Source organism: Haliotis rubra, unplaced genomic scaffold, assembly GCF_003918875.1.
Source record: "Haliotis rubra isolate DU_JTF1 unplaced genomic scaffold, ASM391887v1 Scf2283, whole genome shotgun sequence".
NCBI classification, from domain to species: Eukaryota; Metazoa; Mollusca; class Gastropoda; order Lepetellida; family Haliotidae; genus Haliotis; species Haliotis rubra.
The window spans coordinates 1-21,533 of NW_025766318.1; the positions used below are offsets into that span (position 1 = coordinate 1).

The window sequence follows — 21,533 nt, forward strand, 5'->3', positions numbered from 1 at the left end:
AATGCAGCTTTGAAAATGTATTATCCACAAAAGAACGTCACCTGTAAAAAGCTGTCCCTAACGTGTGTGTTAACATAAACTGTGTAATATGTTGATGGTAGTGCCTATTTATTAATTGTTTGATAATCTAGTTTAAAAAAGAAGACAAATAATTGTACAGCCTCAAAACAATCTGATGCATGTGTCAGCGTAGATTGAAATGTCTTCGAGGGGAATACGTTCTCTACAAACGTTTTCAGTTTGTTGTACCATAAATAAATACAATGACTTACAGAAATAAATCGAGCAGTAATTCCTACTCTGACATGCTAAGGTAACTCCAGTAAACATGTGCACCCTACTGACGGATTTACATGCAATTGAAACTAAAATACCAGACTGTCAATCAACATACTTGTATAGTAATAAGCAACAGACAAACAAATTGTGATAATAGCAGTGAAAGTTGTCACGCCTTAGATGCATAGGCAACATGTGCTTCGCCTAATATATGATAGAGTAAAACATTGATTTGTGATATTGATAAAAAAGGATGTAATCAGGAAAATTGTTCAGTGGCCCAAATGAGGACATGGTCAAGTTCAAGACATCTGATTATTTAGATAAATGCGCATGTACGATACGAATCAGAACATACACACATATTCCAATTTCGGGATATGCTCATTTCATTTGCCCCGCAACAGAATAATCAGGGTTATCGTCAATTCCTGATGTAGTATCATACGGCGAGCTAACGATCTCAGAAGCATTGGTTCCCCTTTGACAATGGTCATAATCGTCTTCATCTGTGTTCCTTTCGGTAGTACTGGAGTTGGGCAACTGCCTGAGGTTGCAGAGGCAGCAGTGTCGTAGTCATTCTGGTGTGTCTGAGGGTTGACTTTCTTTTGGAAGAGATTGTAACCGTAATCGTCTTCTCCAATATTTCCTGGTTGAGCCACCGAAACTGTTGTATCGTAGTCACTTGTCTGTTGGGATGGCTTGTCTCCAATGTGATCATACTCGCCTTCAGCTGCAGAGGCTGTTGAATTGTCTCTTTTGCAGTTTGCCCCCAACCAGGTTCGATGGTAAAATACGTGTTTGTAGTTGGAGGAAGCACCATGCCGTCCGCAGTAGCGTAGTGATAGTCACTGTTCTGTGTCCTGAGTTCCTGGATTTCATGGTAGTTGTTCTGTGGGATCTTACCGGCCAAACTGTAGGTCATATCAGGCTTGGCATCTTTAGAAAGTGATTCGGTCTTCTCCTTCTCTTTTGCTATTCGTTCGTCTGGAAGTCAATGTATAGATAAGAGTTAGATTGAACAATTACACAGATACTCTTGCAGTAGTATTATGAATACATGTTATTGCAATATTAATGTAATAGCAATCAATACAAACCTGTTGAGGCATTTCAGTGACCTTCAAGTCCTTTAAATGTCACCAAGTAAAAATCTAAAGAGTTTTCATTTAGTTGCTCCAGAAACACAATATATAACTACATGTATTTGAATGTAAAAGGCGCATCATCAACACTTTAATGGGTTACAAACGGATTCAAAGCAAAGTGAAGTGTAGTCCAAAGGATTTAATGTGTACATATATATATCACCTTTCTCTTCAAATTCGGTCTGTGTAACATTTTGCCAATTTTGGCTAAGTCTCGGTCACATTTTGCAAATCCGATAGCACGTGAGCAATACTTAATTAAATATGCGTTCATGAATACAAAATTAATTACACCAATACTAACCTTGTGCCGTATGATCCACACTGATACCAATGTTACAAACAAGACAGCTACGACTGTGGCCACAACTCCACCAGCTATTGCACCAGTGGTATTTTCCGATTGTCCTGAGATCAAATCAAACATCGCTTTTAAATATTGATTCTGTTTTCATATTTATGCACGAACAATTGACATGGTGAATGTCTGAATTAATGATGGACAGTATTGGCCAATAATGCAATTTCTCTGTCGCTTCAGCAGTCCTGGAATTGTATTAGGCGATAAAGGACATCGGGTTGATGCATGTCGTCGTGTCTGAATGGCGTTGATCGTTACAGAACACTGTATGGTCTGGGCCAGACTCGATTACGTGGAGACAGCCGTCAGGTAGTTGGCATATTGTCGCCTGCGCCGTCAGACAACAATCACACAATCCAGTTCATATGCTACTGATTGGTATATTTATCCGTTAGAATTTGAAATACACTCTAAAATCAATGTTACAATCATTATCTGTGATTGTAACGGGCAAGAAATAACAAGATGGGCGTTAACAACGGTTTGTTTTACCTTACATTGGTTCCAGTTGTCAAACTGTTCGTAAATAAGTTGGTCTTACCTAATAAATTGTTTTAGTTTTCTCACTTGAATCAGATGCAATATGAATATTTAGAGAATTTAATCACGCTGCAAAACAAAATACACTTAAATGATCTGGTGTGACGAAGTCGTGTAAACTCAAAAGCGTGAATATATTTTGCAGCGTTTGTGAAATTTGTTCTATAAAACAATTTCACAGCATTCCAGCTTCCAGTGACAACTGACATGTTAAAACAAGAAATACACGAGTGGTAAAGTGTGAAGGAATGAAATATGTAATGATGTATACTTTTACGTTTAACGGTATATAACTAGGTATAATACCTGCAACATCAGTGTTGTTGTCCGCAGTCAAAGTGGAAACTACATTATGGGTCATCGTTAGCATCGTTGTTCTGCTGGATCCTACCATTCAAGAAAACATACTAAAATTAGAAGTGCTATATATCTATCTGTCTGTCCGTCCGTCTGTCTGCATATCTATCTATCTGTCCGTTTTCAGGTTTGTTTTTAAGTGTATGCAACTAAGACTCTTACAAGTTGGATACATTTTAAGAACAAAGCGAAATTTATCGTTACAAGACACTTGGATGAATCAGTGAAATTATTATTGACACCACTTATTCTCCCTATAGTGCAGTGGCTAAGTTCCGATTTTGAGGTTGATCGTTACATACCTGACTAAAGCATGACACCTTGCTGGGGAATCTCATGATAAAACATATTTTGGGGTGCCCGATTTTTTGGGCCCACTTTCCGAAAAAAAAGATTTCCACTTCTAACACTACGTGACTTTATTCCGCCGGGTTATAGAAAAAAAACCTTGCACATTGCTACTGACCATAATGATAAAAAGAACATAGTTTTAGCGTGTGTCCGTTTTTGGGGGCCTGTTTTCCCCAAAATTCAAGGCGGACGCCAAAAATCAAAGAGTTCTTAAGTCCACCCAGAATGGTCGCCGACTATGAAAAAGTCTTCATTTGTTGCAATATGTGAGATATATTTGTCGTTCAAAGGGCTATTTCTAATACATTCCAGAAATCTAACAAACAAGATTTATGTTTAATAGTAAAAGATATAATTTATCATCCAATTAATGAAAAAGTTACTGTTTTGATCAGTCATGTGACATCATTTTGTCAAACATCGATCTCTGTGATTCTGAAGTCTCCTTAATCAGTTCCCATTGCAGTTACAGAGGGGATGTACATAAAATTTGAGGAGATTTATAAAGAGATTACAAATGCACTTCTTTGAGCATAGAGGTTGAGACTTGCAGCCACATTTGATAGGTTTTCGACAACTTAGTGAATCTTCTGGCAGTGTTATCCATACGGGTTGTCATGCGTTGTCGTCCCTTGTCAAACCAAATAAATCTGGTTCTGGTGTTTTCTGTCTGGGAAGTAAACAAGTAAGCCATATGCTGACTTTGTACAAGCTTCTGTTTGTATGCTGTGCAGAGCATCCTGAATGCAAGGAAGGTTCTGCATCAACTTGATCTTGCGGCCGTGGCAGAACATATCTTGTCGCAGTTCTTTGACTATGTTCACTGATGTAGTGCTGTCAGACATGATGCATGTGAATCGCTCAGTCTTTGTCCACAGGTTGGAATGGATGCTGTGCAGGAAATCTCTGTCACATCCTCATAGGATATCCTATTCTTCCAAGCAGCTTTCTTGCCTTTTCCACTGAACTGTGATGTTGTGTCAGAACCAGTGAATGCGTGAACAATGGGAAGCGCCACTCATCTTCGACAGCCCAGATCTTGGAATATCCTTACGATGTGATAATATATGAAGTTTTTCCCTTTTCCTAATGGTTCCAACAGCTGAACAGCAGACTTTAGTTCAACCAGTTTGGACGACAACATTTGTGTCCACAGTGCTAACCATGATGTTTGTAGCACCTGTTTGCAAAGCATCTTTGACATAAAGATTCTGGTATCCACCTCTTCCTGATCAGTGCACTGCATACCCTCTTAACTTCCTACTGTCACCACTGACTCCACAGGAGTTAGGAACCTCGCCTTTCCTGGCTGGTAAGAGCTGCTAGTCATACCATATGTTAAGAATGCAAAGAGTTTTTCTTTTGCCCTATGATTAGGTAGGTAGTCTAGTATGACGGGAAACCTTTCTTCTACCGCTTTTCTTCGCTTTTTGCGTGTTTTCTCGACAGAGTCAAACGGATGGTGGCCACAGGTGGTTTTCATGAGAAAAGAATTTATTCAAATCAGATTGACGTACCTGACAATAAATGAACAACTGACTGAAGAAACTGTCGTCAGTTTTCTGTAATTCGTTTGCTGCTTGTTGTAGACTGAGGTTTTGTTTGTGGTCGCTTGAAAAAGGGAGGTGAGTTTTCTTAATGGGGCTGTGAATTGACACTGTCATTTCCACAAAAACACCTTTTACAAACTTCTTATATTTTCCTCTTCCTGTTTTCTCCATTGATTACATAGTCGCTACAACAGATTCACCAATACAGTGATGCTCACCGAGAGTCATCAGTTCAGGAGACTGATTCCCGGAAAGGATTTCCCATCGAAGCAACTGTGCCACATAAGTTGTTGACTTGAGTCTTAAATGTCTGCTGTGTAGCACAATCTTGTTAATTGCTTCTTGTATCCACCTTGTAATCTTGCATCTCAAACTCTTGCACAATTCATGCTTTCCCGTCCATATATTGTCCATCTAGTTAAGGCAACAGTTTCGGTTAATCCAACTGCACCACCTGAGTGTTTTACATCTTTGCTGTTTTGTTCATGAGCTTGATCCGAAAGCATGGCAGAAAATGTGTCATGAGCTTGATCTAAAAGCATGGCAGAAGATGATGTGTGATGTTTTGGGAAAAACCCAACGTCTCTGAGGTACGCTCTTCTGTCTACAGGAAGGGCTTTCATATCTCTTATGTGAACATGCAGCCAGCGTGCATAGTTGGTGTGATCAAGAGCAAAAAAAACTCGAGGGACAAGTTGTGCCTTTACCTGGACGTACAGAGAAATATTTCTTTCGCGATGGGACCTCACAGAGATTGGTATCATTGTCTCGAGATGAAGAATCAAATCCCAGTATTTGAAGGTTGGACTCTTTTCTGACATCCAATTTCTCCAGCCAGTCTTCAAATGATTGTTGAACATGCGACTCCAGTGAGGACATGTAAGCATCTCTTTGAAACTTTGCTAGGGATATGGCAGATATTGATGAGCATATCTTTGTAAAATGAGACGCCGAAATGAAACATTCAGCTGTTCCACTTGAGGCAATACCCGCTTCTGTTAGTTGCTGAAGTCCAGCCCAGAATCTTCCAACAAGTCTCCAACCATGTTCCATAAAGCTATTTCAACTTGAAGACCTCCAAGCATGATAGTGTACACGTCTAGTCACATTAGTCCATCTCCATTGAAAATGGATTTCGTCAGCGCAAAAGTGGTCTTCAGCCATGACTGGGAGTTGTCCTGGATTGCATTGTTCGGTGACGGTATTGATGATAGACTTGTTGCTTTGTCCTTAAAGAGAGGACGGAGAGAAATTATTCCTGTTGCAACCTGTTCCTGGGATTGACGAGAAGCATGAAATGCACCAGGCCTATAAACTCATCCTTTCCAAATGTTCTTTAGCATGATAGTCAATGCAGTGCTTGATCCAAGATTCTTCTTTAGCTTTGGTGATGTTGTCCTCGACTTGATGATGTGTTCCAGGCACATTAACTCTCTCCACATTGCAGGCTACTGCAGGAACTATACAGGAACTGCTTGGAAGTGTAGGTTTGGAAGAGCTTGAAATTATGTCTATTGAAATAGGTTTTCCGCTGGTACCATTATCAACAACATTATCAAATGTGGCTGCAAGTTTCATCTTCCATGCGCAAAGAAGTGCATTTGTAAATCTTCTCAACTTCTATGCACATCGCTCTGTAACTGCAATGAGAACTGTTAAAGGAGAATCACGGAAATCGATGTTTGACAAAATGATGTCACGTGACTGATCAAAACACTAACGTTTTCTCTAATTGGACGATGAAAATTTATTTTCTACTAAACATACATCTTGTTTGTTAGATTTCTGGAAAGAATTAGAAATAGCCATTTGAACGACGAATATATTTCACATACTGCAACAAATGAAGATTGTCGGCGACCATTTATGGTGGACTTTAGAACTCTTAGATTTTTGGCGTCCGTCTGGGATGTTTTGGGAAAATAGGCCCCACAAGTATGTTTTATCATGATGTTCCCCAGCGCTGTACAAGGTTTTCTGTTATAATCCAGTGGAGAAAAGTCACATTGTGACAGAATTGGAAAATCCTTGATTTCTGGTGGCCATCTTGGACGCCAAATTGGATTTGTCTTAAAATGGGCCCAAAACATTGGGACCAAAATATGGTTTATCATGATGTTCCCTTGCACTGTGCAAGTTTTTCTGCTATAATCCAGAGAAGTCATATAGCGTTAGAATTGGAAATCTTTCCGAAGGGACCCAAAATACAGGACACCCCCAAAATTATGTTTTATCATGATATTCCCCAGCACTTTGCAAAGTTTCATGCTTTAGTCCGCCAAGTATCACTGCACCACTATAAACGTATCAATTTTGCATCACCTGATGATATTACGCTTGAATGAACACGTTACAATCTTTCGTCAGCAGCTTATCTTGTCATTAGAGGTGACCCACGGAATAGGACAGTCAAGCTCGCACACTTGGTGATGCGTGCCATTGAAACCAAAATTTGAACAAGAAACAAACCTGATATTATACTGTAGTCTGTAAAGGAAACCTGGTTGACTGTTGTCACGGTGCTTGTACCTGTTTGATCAGAGACACACGGTGGTTTAGTTCTGATACAACAATTACAAGGACACTGGATCATACAAGAAAGGGATACATGGGCAAAATAGAATGGAAATATGTAGTGGTTGCCTACCAATGGTCGTCCGTTCCACAGTTTCACACGTGACATTAAAGGGTTCTGATGCTGAAAATAACATAACAAATTGTTTGTAACATATAGGTTGGTTATGATATAGCTAAATTCTAATCGCAATACCATAAAACCCCAAACAGCAACAAAACAACAAAGAGAGAAAAAACAACAGCGGATGGTACAGTGCGGCCTCAAACACGCAGAAACTTTACTTCTGGCCAATGAGCACTCTCTCCTTGACAGGTCTGATCTTATTCTGTAAGGACCAATGAATTGTACTCGAAAATAAAGCAACCATTCTCGGAAATGAAATATTCCGGTTTGTGTACAATAATAACTTTATGACATTCACTGAAGTCATTTATACACTGTGTATATAACAGCATACATGATGTCCATACTTTCTTACCATTGACCAGAAGCCAAATTAATCCCGAAGACAGCCTTGGGGTATCTTTGAAGTAAATATGTAGTTGGGATTCCAGTGTTACGTCCAGTATCTCAAACGGTTGGAACTCTGTTGAACAATGACTTGTTGAGATGTAGCTCTCATGCAGGACAGATAGCTGTGATAAGCATTGCCCTGGAGTTCCTTGTCCCAACCTCGCATCAAGGACGTACACTGATATGCTTTCAGTATTGAGGTTAGACTTGAAGCTGCACACATACGTGTTGTTTTGTATTGTAAAACTGTGCATCACTTTGTCTCTGTGGATGAGGGAGACTTCAGATAGACCCTCTGCAGAACCCCGCTGATGTTCAGGGAATCACCGTCTGGAAAATTGATAATTTCAGTCATTAAATACGTTTAGATTAACCTGGAAACCTTGACTAAAATGCTAATCATCTTCGGTATTATTCAAGGAGGGATTAATTAAAAATGATTGAGATTTCACCTTCTAATGTGTTCATTATTGCTGTTGGGGCCTGTGTTCACACAGGACTGTGTTTTTAGAACCTCTGTTAAAATACATTTGTGACTTTTGTTTCTTCATACACCACACTTATTTCATGAAAGAAGATTACGTAAATCAGAAAATGTTATGTCGAACGTGATCCGTGGTATTAGGACCATTCGCACCATGACCAGGTACAAACTAACCCTTACGTGAGCCAAAGGGAACATAACATTTACTAGATATTCCAAACGTCTGCACCTTCATACGGGAATGTATTGTGTCAAAATATGATGTATATAACTTTGCAGACAGGGTTATATTCTAACAACGCTCAAAATAATTTCTTAATAATCTGAGTAAGTGAGTGACGTTTCCCGCCACCTTCAACAAAATCCAGCAATATAACGGTGTGTGTGGTGGTGGTGGTGGTGCATGTGTGTGTATTATTGTGGGGAGGGATTAGCTGAAGTTAAAATGAGCTGAATGTTGTGTCAGAATACTTATCAATATATTTTCATTAATTTACAACATTCAAAACATGAATTTTGAGGAAGCGTTAATATTCTCGCCCATGGGCCCCTGTTTCAATCTTGTGTTTTCGAAAGCAATATTCTTTTCATTCTTAGCATATATTCATGATAACTACATATTGGATTTTGTCACATTCTATGCCAGAATCTGATCACTGTGTGGAGAGTTTTAACTTAATTTGTGACGTGTTAAGTGTAATTACCAGAAATCAAAACTAAGTCAGATGAAAATGCTCCGATACCATTGTTTTCGTACATTTACGTTGTAATTTCTTGTCTTTTGTTTTTAAGTGCAATTGACGTACATTTGATATAATACCATGCCATTTTGTTTCCTTAGATGTGACATGTTACTAAGAACGGAACACAAGATTGTACTGAGAGAATACATGACAGGTATCAAACGACATTATACTAAGTGTAATTGTCGTCAGAATATGATTAAGGCATACATTTATCCAAGTAACTCTCCATTACTTTAGCATCTGTGACTGCACTGTTTTCCCTCCCGACGTCTAAAGTTCAATAATATAACAGAACCTGACACGTTCTGGTTCTGGTGCGTTCAGTTGTCTCTGGGAGTTTATTGTGGTGTGATGGAGCGAGGTAGTGAGTTTGGTGTAACTACACATTGAACAAGATCCCAGCTATATCACGGATTGTAGGCCGGAAGCCCGCGGTGTAAGTATGAGACATTTATAACTTTGTGTTAATATAGGACCGGTATACGAACCTACGGCCACGTATTTTTTGTAGAATAAGAAGAAGAAGTCACAAAGTGAACACCTTTATTTCTGGCACTGCTTCTAATTTATCAGGAACTGTTCACACACCCTTTGAATTGGATCATCACACACACTTTAGGAGCGTATGATTCAGTATTCAGTGCACAGGTTGTTGCATAATTTGCAAAATAATATCAACGTCCAGTGCCATATGTGACAAAACACGTGCTAGAGGAAAATATAACCTTTTCATCACAACCAACCAGTTTGACTGAATAAGTATACATCAAAACATACTTACTGTCAATGCAGTGATATTTCACAACAGAAAATGCACGACCATGCCACCGTCGGGGAGCATGATACTCCACACCGAGTCACTGTTGAACAGTTCTGGTAGAGGGACATCATCTCGTTGTTGTTGAACCTGTGATATCCATGTTCTGTCAAATTGTCCGGAATCACGGTGACACAGTCAGAGATACCTACCAGTTTACACGCTGCATTGTTGGTGTAGTAGGCGTCATAGATGGCGATCTTCTTGTTGCTGCTGCAGCTGATGTGATGCTGAGTGCATGGGAGAACATGATTTCCATAGCATGCTTTACTTTTCGTTGTCGCACCTACATGGAGGCATGAACATGAATGTTTGAAAATGAATTTTGTTTTTAAAGTAGTATTTATGAGTATACAATAACTATAGTGTTTATATTGACATTCCTACGAAAGTAAAGGAATGTTTGGGATGACTTATGTGATAACAATAATTCGCGAGTGGCGGAGGAAGGTAGGATTATCCTTCCTACGGAAAGGTAATCGGTCCTTCATCGTCACAAGTAGTTATTTGTTTTATTACCCGTCCTTAAATGTAAACCATAACATGATATACAGTTATTGCATTCGCCCTTTTGCATTATGCTATAATCCATACGATGGCCATGATCCATAATCATAATCACTTATATAATTCCCTGAGGTGCGACTTTCAGTAATACTCCGAACAGTACGACTCGTAATAACAGTAAAGATCGATTAAAGAGGCATACGGGCTTTATGAAATTGTGTGCTCTCCCATAGCATTTCTGATTGTAATAAATCCAATTCTTATTCCAACACTGACCATAACGTTAGTGACTTTAGTTCCACAGTCCAGCATTTTGTAAACGAGAACTGTTACAGGTTGCAAGTAAACGTTTTGTTTTTATAGTCAAATAAACATTGCGGAAGCTGGTATAGTCCCGCATGTTAGACCTTTTGGTAGGTAAAAATCCCTTTGTTGTTGCAACAACGATGTTTTTAAGGGACTAAAACACTGGTTTACTACAAAATGTAAAATGTGGTCATTCAGGAAACGAAATAAGACACGTGTAACAATATGTTAGTGAATCCATGTTAGTGAGTGACTTCACTCAATGACTTGGATTAAGTGAGCGAGTCCACTCAAAGACTTTGATTAATAAAATGAACATTTGGGCCACTCAGTCCATTAGTAGTGAGTTATTATATTTCTTACATCATCTTGAATGCTATAAGAATGTTGGAAATGACAGTTTTCATCATCATTTCAACTACTTTCTGGTTATGGCAAATGAACAATTTGACTTCAAGTTTCTTCCTACTTTTCGTGGTGGATGATACTTTGTGTAAAATGTTATATGTTCATTGTGCAAAAAAAGAGGAAAAGAGGGAGAATTGATGTTGTGGAAAAAATGCATTCAGAAAGACTGCAGATCAACAGTCTCAACTGTGAACGACATAAACTTCTAAAATTATTGGAGACCATAAGCATGGACCTCTACCCAACGAAGTCAAGGTAATTCTTATTGACTGTAAAAGACGATAATGTTTTAAAAAGATAACAAAGTAAAAGCAAGTTACATCATTCTTGATTATATTGTGCATCCCTCATAGCCTGATATAAGGATTACTTTAATACATATTGTATGTATATGAGTACTGTTGAGGATAAACTACATTTCCTTCTAATCTGTCCTCTTTATACGACTCTACGAACGAACTACTTAAAGCCATACTCATTATAAGCATCCAAGTGTAAGAACATTAATTCTACTCACCATTAACAGATACTACCACATCAATATTACAGAATCTGGCAAAATGGATACATCTATTTTGCTACGAGATTAAGCTAAAAAAACATTGCTGCAGAAAAGAATATATAAATGACTTCTATCTACTCATGTAAACTCTAATGTACTCACAGGCCTGTGGCCTTTTAGTACTTGAATATGGCGGATTGGCAAACACAAGCATAAACATACTTATATCAATGCCGCTCCATAGCCATAATACAATTACATAGATAGTGACGTACACACTGTGCAAAAACATAATGGAAATCTACGAGTAGGGCAATATTGAAAAGATAATATTTGACAATTTAAAAAGAATCGTTGAAGGCAAATAAACTCAGTTTAAAATGTAGTAGCTGTTTTCATGTCATGATATCAGCATATTAGAGAGAACTAAGTTTAGGTAAATTGCGAGAATGTATGCAAAGATATGATAAAGTTATTTAATTTAAGTGAAATGATCAATCAGATTCAAAAGAAAAGGGTCATTTTGTAGTGCTATAGACTTTTATGTAAATAATGTTAGATTATGTAGTAGTAGTTGTTTGTTTATTTTAGTCTCATCTTGTACATATATATAATGTATACATAGAGAGATGGCGCTATTGCATGTACAAGCATACAGAAGGCTGTATTTATGAGACTTAAAGAGCATTAAAAATGCGTGAGATGGACAGAATGATTAAAATAAATTACATAAAAATTATACAGTTGAAGGAAACAAAACATGGCACACCCAATATCGCACACACACACACATGCACTCCGTGGTGGGCACGGGGCGGCACAGAGATACTCGCATTATGATACACGTGCATTCATCTTACTTTCTGCATTCGTTTCCAGATTCACCACTAATACTTACACTGCAGTGTATGAAATGCATAGCCCGTCCGACCGCCCGAGACGGGCTTAAATTTCTGACGGACGGTCTAAATTTACAGCTAGCTAGCCCGATGGTCTGGTGGTAAACATTTTTAGATGTTCCATACATCAATTAGAATTCACTGTATTTGGTCTGGTTAAAGTCCATTTTGGGCTGGTAACATTTTGAAATTCCTACCAGCCTTGATGTCTGGTTGGATTTTTGCGGCTTATTTCTATTACACTGCTTACAATACAAATACATACACCCACAACCACCAGTCGTACCAACACATACAAACACACACGTCCACATCCACGATTAAGTAATACATGTCGATACCATCATGAGCAAGCAAAAAATAGCATACACCCACGGCACATTTCAGACCCACACATACAAACACATATACCCACAGCCTCGCTTCGTACCAGTACATACCTGTAGTAATAACTCCGCAACCATATGCATAATCATATCCACTTATAACCCGCCCATAACACACACCCTTATAACCAAACCGCACACACCAACAGCCACATACACACACTCACACAAAACTACAGATACATGAAAATATATTTTCTATAACCAACCGTCGTAGACAAAAATTGTATACTACTTCGCACTGAAAATATTGAATTTGTGGCTTGGGTTGTGTCTCCTTGTGTTGCACCACATGCCTTATGTTGAGAGAAAGAAATGTAAATTGTGAAAGAGGGTGTTTATGGATTTATTGATGTTCCTATAGCTCCACGTATTTACAGGTTGCGCATAAATGCGCTGTTATTATTGTACACATGTACTATTGGCCTCAGGGCCACATGTACAAATAAATATGTCAGTCTGTCTGAATACAGTGAAATATAATAATGTTTTAGCGGCATTTAGAAGTTAATATATAGATGTCAATATATATTTTTATTAGGGCTGGATATTGCCCCTTTGATTCTCATATTAAGTGCGATATATTACTATAATTTAAGAGATGTTGCGGTACTATATATTGTGATATATTGGATGGAGGGGTTTCTGCTTAAGTGCGTGTACATCATAGATTCATAATAGCTCTCTGTGGTACCTTTATCATCTTCTTAGTTGCTGTTACACCATACTTTCAGGCTCCCAGTCCCTCATTGTGGTATTGCGTGACATGACAATGGTTTACAGATAAACAAGCATTGTCGCTAAGCTGTGACATAATCCCCGCATGACTATCCGGAAATCAAACTTATAAAGTAATGAAAGTTTCAAGATGGCAGTTAAATGTCAACAAAAACACTTATTAGTGTACTCTCTTTTGATATCGTCTTGCTCTTTAGTTGAAATTCAAAAACACACACATGTTACCAAACTGACTTTGACCTTGGGCATCAGATGGCATAGTATGAAATATGCAAAATAAGTACTAAAGAAAGTGCTTATTGAAAAACATTTCGGGGAAGTCTTGAAAGGTCTATGAAAGAAATCCAGTGAACCGGTCTTGAAATATCACTTGCTGACAATTCACAGTTTTCAATATGCTGGAAATCTTCAAAGTGTCGTCATTACCCTGACCACAAATTATGTTTGAAGGTCACCAAAATTAACTGGAGCCCTGAATTTCCCTAGATGAAGCTTGGTGTTGTGCATATGAAGAAAATCCAGTGAATAATATTTGTTTGCGATCTAACTATTTAACGATCTTTATCATGCAATTCTAACGTACTTTGAAATCCCCGGTATCTGCTGACATTTGAAAGAATAAAGTGAAGGTCTACCAAAATCTGACAAAAAGGACCTGCGCCGTACCCTGTATGGAGCTTGGTGTCAAATATGAAGAAAATCCAGTATACGATCTTAAGATAACTTAACATGCGGGCCATAACATACTGCTATTCAAAGTGTCGCTGTGACCTTTGAACAACATTATGTGAAGGTCACCAAAATCGTATTAGCAATTTCGGGCGCCAGCCAAAGCTTGGTATAGAATATGAAGAAAAATCCAGTAAACGGTTCTTGGTGAAAACTTAAAACTTATGCAGGCAAAACGTTAAAGTCCCTTTGAGCCCTTCCAATGAAGGTCAAGGTCACCAATCCCTGACTTGGATCTTGTCTTATACTGTGGTGAACCTAGGTTTCAAATATGAAGAGGGAATATACAGTCCGTTTAGAGTCAGAAACGGACCCATGATGAATGCAAATGTTTATCATTGTACAAAATTGCCACATATATGTAAAGAGTAAAACATGTTTATCATTTACTAATACTTAACAACTTTCTTATATTTGAAAATTTTCCGGACTCCACCAAAAATTCTTTAAAAAACTATCATCATTGAAAACGCAAAAGTTATCTGTCGCGGTGGGGTGAAACCGCAGAAACGGAACAGCCACTATCTCGTCGTGCACGGGATACACATGCCTGATGAAAAATGAAGTTGAATGCTGACGTGAAACAGCTGATGATTATAGTGTACGATTTTTTCTGTGCTGAAGCCGAAAGGGGCAAACCATTTTATGCCATTAATAAATTCCGTAAGCGGGCAGCAAAAGCTTTAGGAGTATCAGCAAGGGTACTGACAAATGTTCTGGAACACAAACATCGTGAGGGTGATGCGAAGCAGGTAGGGGTCGTGTCAAAATCACACAAAATAAAACATTTGGACAACTTTCAAAAAGAACCTTGTAAGGCCATCGACGCCAAAGAGACGCGCCGCTCTGATTGTTTGAAATTTCGTTCGCCGGCGAGAATTATTGCAATGTTGTCAAAAGGTCGATTTAAGTTAATTAAAGATCGAAATGGTAGTTTTAATGACGGGGGTTTCATTTATAACGATGCCAATTAGTGACTTGCGTATTTGTACCCTCCTTAGGTATATGTGATCTTTAATAGACAACCCATGTTGTTCTTGTGTATATCAGAGTGAAAACGCCCACCACACTATTCCTAACTTGCGGTAACTATACTCAAATAAGATTTAATATGTATTTTTACACTACCGGATATAACCTGGATACTATTTTGAATGGAAACAAAGAATTTACTCCTTGTGTTAACCAGAAAATAGTTGAATCAAATCCACGATTATATCATCAAGACCACAACGCTTCAAATTTTCTCAGAAAAATAATTAATTTACTCAACAACTTTTCATGATTGATTTCTACAATGGCTCGTTAGACACACACAACTGTACCAACTCTCTAACTTATGACTACTTAGAGAATAGTTGTATTTGATGTAATCTCTATATATTTATATATATTTAAAAATATTTTATTATTGCAATAGTCAATTTCGATGACGTCAAATCCTCCATTTCATGTTGTATTATATGTTGCATAGGAGCGGTGTTAACATAAGCAGTGATGCTTTGTTCTACTAATCAGTTCACTTTCATGAATAAAAATATGTTTTAAACCAAATAGATTTAATCCAACCAAACCTGAAACGATTTTATTCTCCGCAAATTAAATCCCCTATGTATGTTTACCCATAGAAATGCAAAAGAAACTCAAGTAAATGAAGTACATTTCCATAAACATTTAGGTGTTTATCTTCAAAAGATCGTTATTGCAAAGACAAATAATTATTAAAGAAATAGTAAAGGTTTGTAAGTCCTAGTAAACTGTTTAATAAGCTTTAAATATATACAGCTGGAACTTAATTAAGCACCCCTGATCTATTTCATGATAGTAGAGCAACTGTTAACCATCGTTAAACATGAATGATATCTCTGTATTACAACACATCTCTAGTGGTCTAAAAAGGTGAACTTTCAGTTCCTTTGCACTCGTCACAACGCATCCCTTGTGCACGTGAAGCATACAACTCCTACACTTTTCCCAAAATTCAGTTTCTCTGATATGCAATTTATGGGTATAAAAGCGAACAAATTTGTAACTGTCTCCATAAATAAATACTGAAATGGCGAGGAGATGACTTTCTGGAAGCACTCAGGTGGCAAATTGTGAGGCATACATGCAACAGGCATGTCCTTCAAAGCTATTGGACGACAACTGGGCTTCATTCACTCGGTCATCAGCCGACTTGTCCGAAACATCAGATGACGGGAGATGTGAGAGATCGTTTCAAGGCCTGGACAACCCCAGGAAGACAACGGCCCGTGATGATCGCAGCCTGGCACGTCTGGTAAGGCGGCGAACCCTTTGCCACAAGTTCGGGTTTGAAGCGCCTGTGGTTACCTACAGACAATTATCCACCAGAACCATCAGAAATCGCCTTAGGGCCCTTTGTATGAGGTTCAGAAGAAGTCATCAAACGTCCTGCTCTGTCTGATCTCCTTAATAGACGACGTCTGGGTGGTGTATGGCCCGTCGGCAGTGGAACCTGAGGACATGGAGGAGGGTCCACTGGTCAGATGAAACGAGTTCCTTCTCCATGTTATAGATGGTCGAATGGGGTGTGGGGGCATGGCATAAAACACTGCTTACGTGCCCAGGAATATCCACCCTACTGTTGCCTCATGGTGGAGGATCGGTTATGATCTGGGTTTGTCTTTAACACTACTGTAAACTTCAAATGGTGACTGTCCGAGGACATCTTAATGGTCAGCAGTACATCGGGATATTCTCCATCCAGTTGTCGTGCCTCACTCCTGACAACCATCCGTTGGCTACTCTCACCCGATATTCATGGACGACAGCCAGGCAGCATCGTTCACGTGCTGTGACCGCGACATCTCTAGAATGAGGCTATCATGGCATTGGTCTTGGCCAGCAATGAGCCTCGATTTGAATCCTTTAGGAGCACATCTGGGGTTTCTTGGACCCGTGTGAGGTTGAGAACCCCTCTCCAGAATCTTGCACAGCTGGAAGCTGCTTTGCATGAAGAATGGCGTCAATTGCCACTTGATCGTATCAGAAGGTTTACCAGTAGCATGAGGAGAAGGATTCCAAGCTGTCATCCAAGCACGTGGGGATACACCCGATACTGATGCCAGACGCATCAGATGTAAGCATGTGACATTCCTTGTGCATCATTTCTTGTAATAGTCAGCCATTGACAATGCTACGACCATACTTGTTCAGTGACTATTTTCTATCAAAAATCAATAGTGACCAAATCACATTGAGTTCAGCTATTAAAACAACGCTGCAATTGGAATCATTGTCTTGTTTTCATTTGCCAATAGATCGTATGTTTCACAATAGCTAAAGGTTCCACTATCTTTGCAATAGTGAGAAAGATTACAGCAAGTTTTGTTTCTCATCATCCAGAAAATAGGGGTGCTTAATGAAGTTCCAGGTGTATGAATTAACTAGACATACATTAGAGATGTATGTATACCTATTATATACTTCCACACTTCGATTATTGTCGTCACATATGGGACAACTGTACGAAAGAACAAAGTCCATGATTCTAGAAAATGTACAATTAGACGCTCTAAGAACGATTTGTGGAGCCGTGAGAGGAACTAGTCATGTAAAAAATTAACAAAGGAGACCAATTTCCTACCATTAGTCAAAGTGTGAAATGAAAAAACTTACTTTATTCTACAAAATGAATAATAACCTTACTTCAAACTACTTATCTGATTTAATTCCAGAACATGTTTCAGTTTTTAAGTACTTGCTACAATTTGAGAAATTCTGATAGTATTAGCACAATTCATTGCCATACAGACTCGTATGCACGCTCTTTTTAACAGACACCATACGTTTATGGAACAATTTACCAACCGAAATAATTAAAACTCAATCAGTAAATTCGTTCAAGAAACACGTTACAGGCCAAACAAGGAAATAGTCTCTTTGATAAAAACTTTGGATCTAGATTTTTGTCAAATAATCCATGCTCGTCACAGGTTGGGTTGTAGTGACTTGAACGCTCATTGTTTTGATAGACGTATTTCAAGTAATCCGAATTTGTGCATGTGGGATTTATGTTACTCGCGACCTAGCACCTCGCGGTAGACTGGTATACAGAAACGTAGCTTTAGGCAAACCAAACTTCCACACAAAAGGACGTTTCCACAATGAAACTAATATACTAAGAGTCAAAGATGAACAAACACAGGTTGGGTGAGAATGACATTATATTGTAAACTTCAATCATAGAAAATACCAGACACAATGGTCGCTGCCAGACAATTACAAATTGTGGAACGGGGTGGATCAAACACACAAAAACATATTATGGGCTAGGGAAGCACGGACCGGGGATAAGTCAAGGAACTAGCTATAATTCTTCATATGGCTTAAAAGGAAGGAATAAACTTAGACATACTGTCTTGAAGTCTAGTCAATATAAATCCTTACAGTTGGCTTATTCAAAGCAACCCCATAGAGTATATGAAGAAGGTGTACCATAACTACCCATGTCCGGCTTCCCGAGGTCCTCCCCAACGTTCCTTAAGCGCGCAGTGGCGATGTTCGAAGCCCTGATGGGCTTTACCATGGTCTAGATAAGGGAATGGGCGGACGTCGGAGGAAACAATTAACAGGACAATCCCTCTCAGACCCGCCAGTACCCAGGAATTGTGCTTTTTCAATTCTGAAAACATAATGACATTACTTACTAAAGTGATTGTAAAGTTATAAATCCATACGCGGATAGCAAGCTGGAGAAACTTCCTATCAGCCTGCCTGGGTATTATAATCATTATATGAACTTAATATGAGAGATATAGGGATTTTTAACTGATGAAATTGAGCTACAGGGAGTAGGTTGGTATACTTTGTAGTGAAGTCATTTTTACAAGATTATAGATATAACAAAACAGATTACTCACTAAGAAAGGTTAGAACATGATCTTTCAGATGATACCTAATGTTATTGCTGAAAGTTGTGCAGACATGAATAATTAAGGAAAAGGGCGCGTACATAAAACACCAACACTAGTTACTCTCACTGGAGTAGATATTCCCACAGGAATGGCATGTTACCGTTACAGTTTCCATGGGAAGATTTTCTCCATTACTTCTTTTCTTGCCCTTGATCAGATGAATATTTTCACACTAATGCGTTTGACTTAAATTAAATTCTCCATGGGAATCAAACTTCAAGCTACATCATAAATCAACTTATTCTTGACTCTGTTCAGTAGTATATACAATAGTGGTACGAGATCAATTCCAAGAAAATCCTCGGTAAAGCTTTATTTATGAAATAAAGCTTTTGTCTGGACCTTGAATCGCTACTTTGGGGGTAACATTGTGCCGTGGGGTATGATCAATAATTCCTCTCTGACGAAACCTCTCGGTAGCCCATCTTTCAAATAGTACAAGTTCGGTTCGTCGTCTTTGATGTCCACTTTATTTATGTTGTAAGTTTTGATCGACCATGTCGGATCGGTGGCTCGTTTCTGAGTGTCCCCTTCGTGTTCCCCCGGCTGATAGAGGTATCTTACGAGAACCCGGTCGGGTATCTGTTTCTCCTTCTCACGCGATGGTGCAGACGGTTCGGCCGTCACTGATTTGAGTTTGATAGCATCGGCAGGTTTCTTGCTGGTGACTGAGTGGTTTTGTGGTTGATAGCCGACACCACTTGAGGTAGCCGTGCTACCCATTCCGTCGATCATCTCCCCGGGTTGGCCATCTCTCTCGCATACTGTTGCCCGAATAAGCGCTCGGCCAAAGTCCTATTGAATCTCTCGACGATGGCTTGGCTGCGATGAGACCCGGCCGCGCCATGCCTGACTTGGATGCCGTGCTTGGCTAGCAGTTGTGACACGCTACCCATGAACTCCCTTCCGGGATCGACTTGCAGTTCGGTGGGCCATGTCAGCAGGCTGCGCTTGTATATGTGTTCGAATCCGCGGGCTACCTGGGCCGAGTCTTTCGCGTTTAAGGGTTCGGCTTCTTTGTAGCGGCTGGCCACGTCCACGACGGTCAGGGCATACTTGTACCTCTTGTTGTGGGGTAGGAACAGTAGGTCTTCCTGGTGGACGCTATTGGGGTACGGCAATGCCGAACTTTCTTCTAGGCACGTAGCGTGGTGCCCATAGGTAGATCTGCCACAGGGCTTATTTTTCCAGCCACGCTTTGGCCTCGTCCGGGGATACTCTCGCCATTTTGGCAAGCTTATGTATGGTAACCACGCAGGCTGTAGTAAATAGCCTCAAACTTTCTCTGGTTCCATAACATTGTATACATATGGCTATGTCTTTTTTGTTCAATTGTCTCATGCCCGTATGCGTACGTTTTGATTCCATTGGCGGCTATCCAACGCTTCGTGTCCATCGGCGACAGGGACGCCTTGTTTATCATCAGTCCGTATATCCTGTGTCCTTCTCTTCTCAGCGTGTTCATCTGATGCTTGAAGGTGCGGGTCATGAACAGGGCCTCCCTGAACCTCGCGTGTTTGATGTGTTGTTTCACCACGTACTTCTTGACACCCTTCGCTTTCCGGATCTCGCTATTGTCGGCTTTCAGGATGGAGTACATCTTGGGTCTCAAGCCTATGTACTCCGCTATGGGCGTGCCAGCACACTCGTCCTTCATCTTACCGAGGACCTTTTTGTTAACCGTGCTGTGCATGGTATGGCCCTTGGGGTAGTCTCTGGTGTTGTACAGGTGTATGTGCTTCTTCATGTCCTCGTACACGTCTTCGGTTCGAATTTCCATCAGCAGGGAGTCCGTGTCCGTGTACAGCACTTCGCACCTGTCGCCGTACGGCTTCTTGAGCTCGTTGTAGTAGAAGTCGTACATCAGGTGCTTGGAGAGATCGAGGATGCTCATCCCAACGTAGACGGGCCTGTTGAACTTGATGTGGCTCTTCCTCATGTGCAGGGCCACCAGATCGTTGGTGAATATCTTGCTCCGGTTGAATGCCGGGCTGGCTATCAGTCTTCTGAGCTTGTCTTTCTCTTTCAACCGGACCAGCTTCACTGTCACGCGTTTCCTCAGGTTCTTCATCATCTTACCGAACACCGAGTTGTTCATGAGCTTGTAGAGGTTTTTCTCGAAGTCACTGGTGGCCAGCTTTCGCAGGTGCGTGTTCATTCTGATGTACGGCTCCATCCAGGGGCTTTGGTTGAACTTGAACACCCTATGAATGTTAGTCAACCTCATACCCAGCGACAGGTACAGCTGCAGGTTGCGATAGTGAATGATGTACTTGGTCTTGTTCATCAAGTGTTTCAACGTTGGCTAGCTTATTCTTCCCCACCCTCCATTGGTAGTCGGACATCCAGTCCAGGTTCACCATCAAATGTTCTGGGGCCAGGGGGTAGCCGTTG

General features: G+C 39.8%; 1 protein-coding gene across 1 annotated transcript in view; it reads right to left on the reverse strand.

Annotated features, from left to right (window-relative positions):
- Window positions 1–510: 510 nt before the first annotated feature.
- Window positions 511–21,533, reverse strand: part of LOC124277845 — a 34,209-nt gene continuing 13,186 nt past the window's right edge. Inside the window, exons 2-7 of the mRNA XM_046713561.1 lie at window positions 7,643–8,007; window positions 7,234–7,284; window positions 7,056–7,115; window positions 2,635–2,715; window positions 1,736–1,835; window positions 511–1,269 (exon numbers count right to left, since the gene is read on the reverse strand). Of these exons, the coding sequence (XP_046569517.1) occupies window positions 1,221–1,269; window positions 1,736–1,835; window positions 2,635–2,715; window positions 7,056–7,115; window positions 7,234–7,284; window positions 7,643–7,931 (630 nt within the window). The 5' untranslated portion in view covers window positions 7,932–8,007 and the 3' untranslated portion in view covers window positions 511–1,220. The remainder of the gene's footprint in view (window positions 1,270–1,735; window positions 1,836–2,634; window positions 2,716–7,055; window positions 7,116–7,233; window positions 7,285–7,642; window positions 8,008–21,533) is intronic.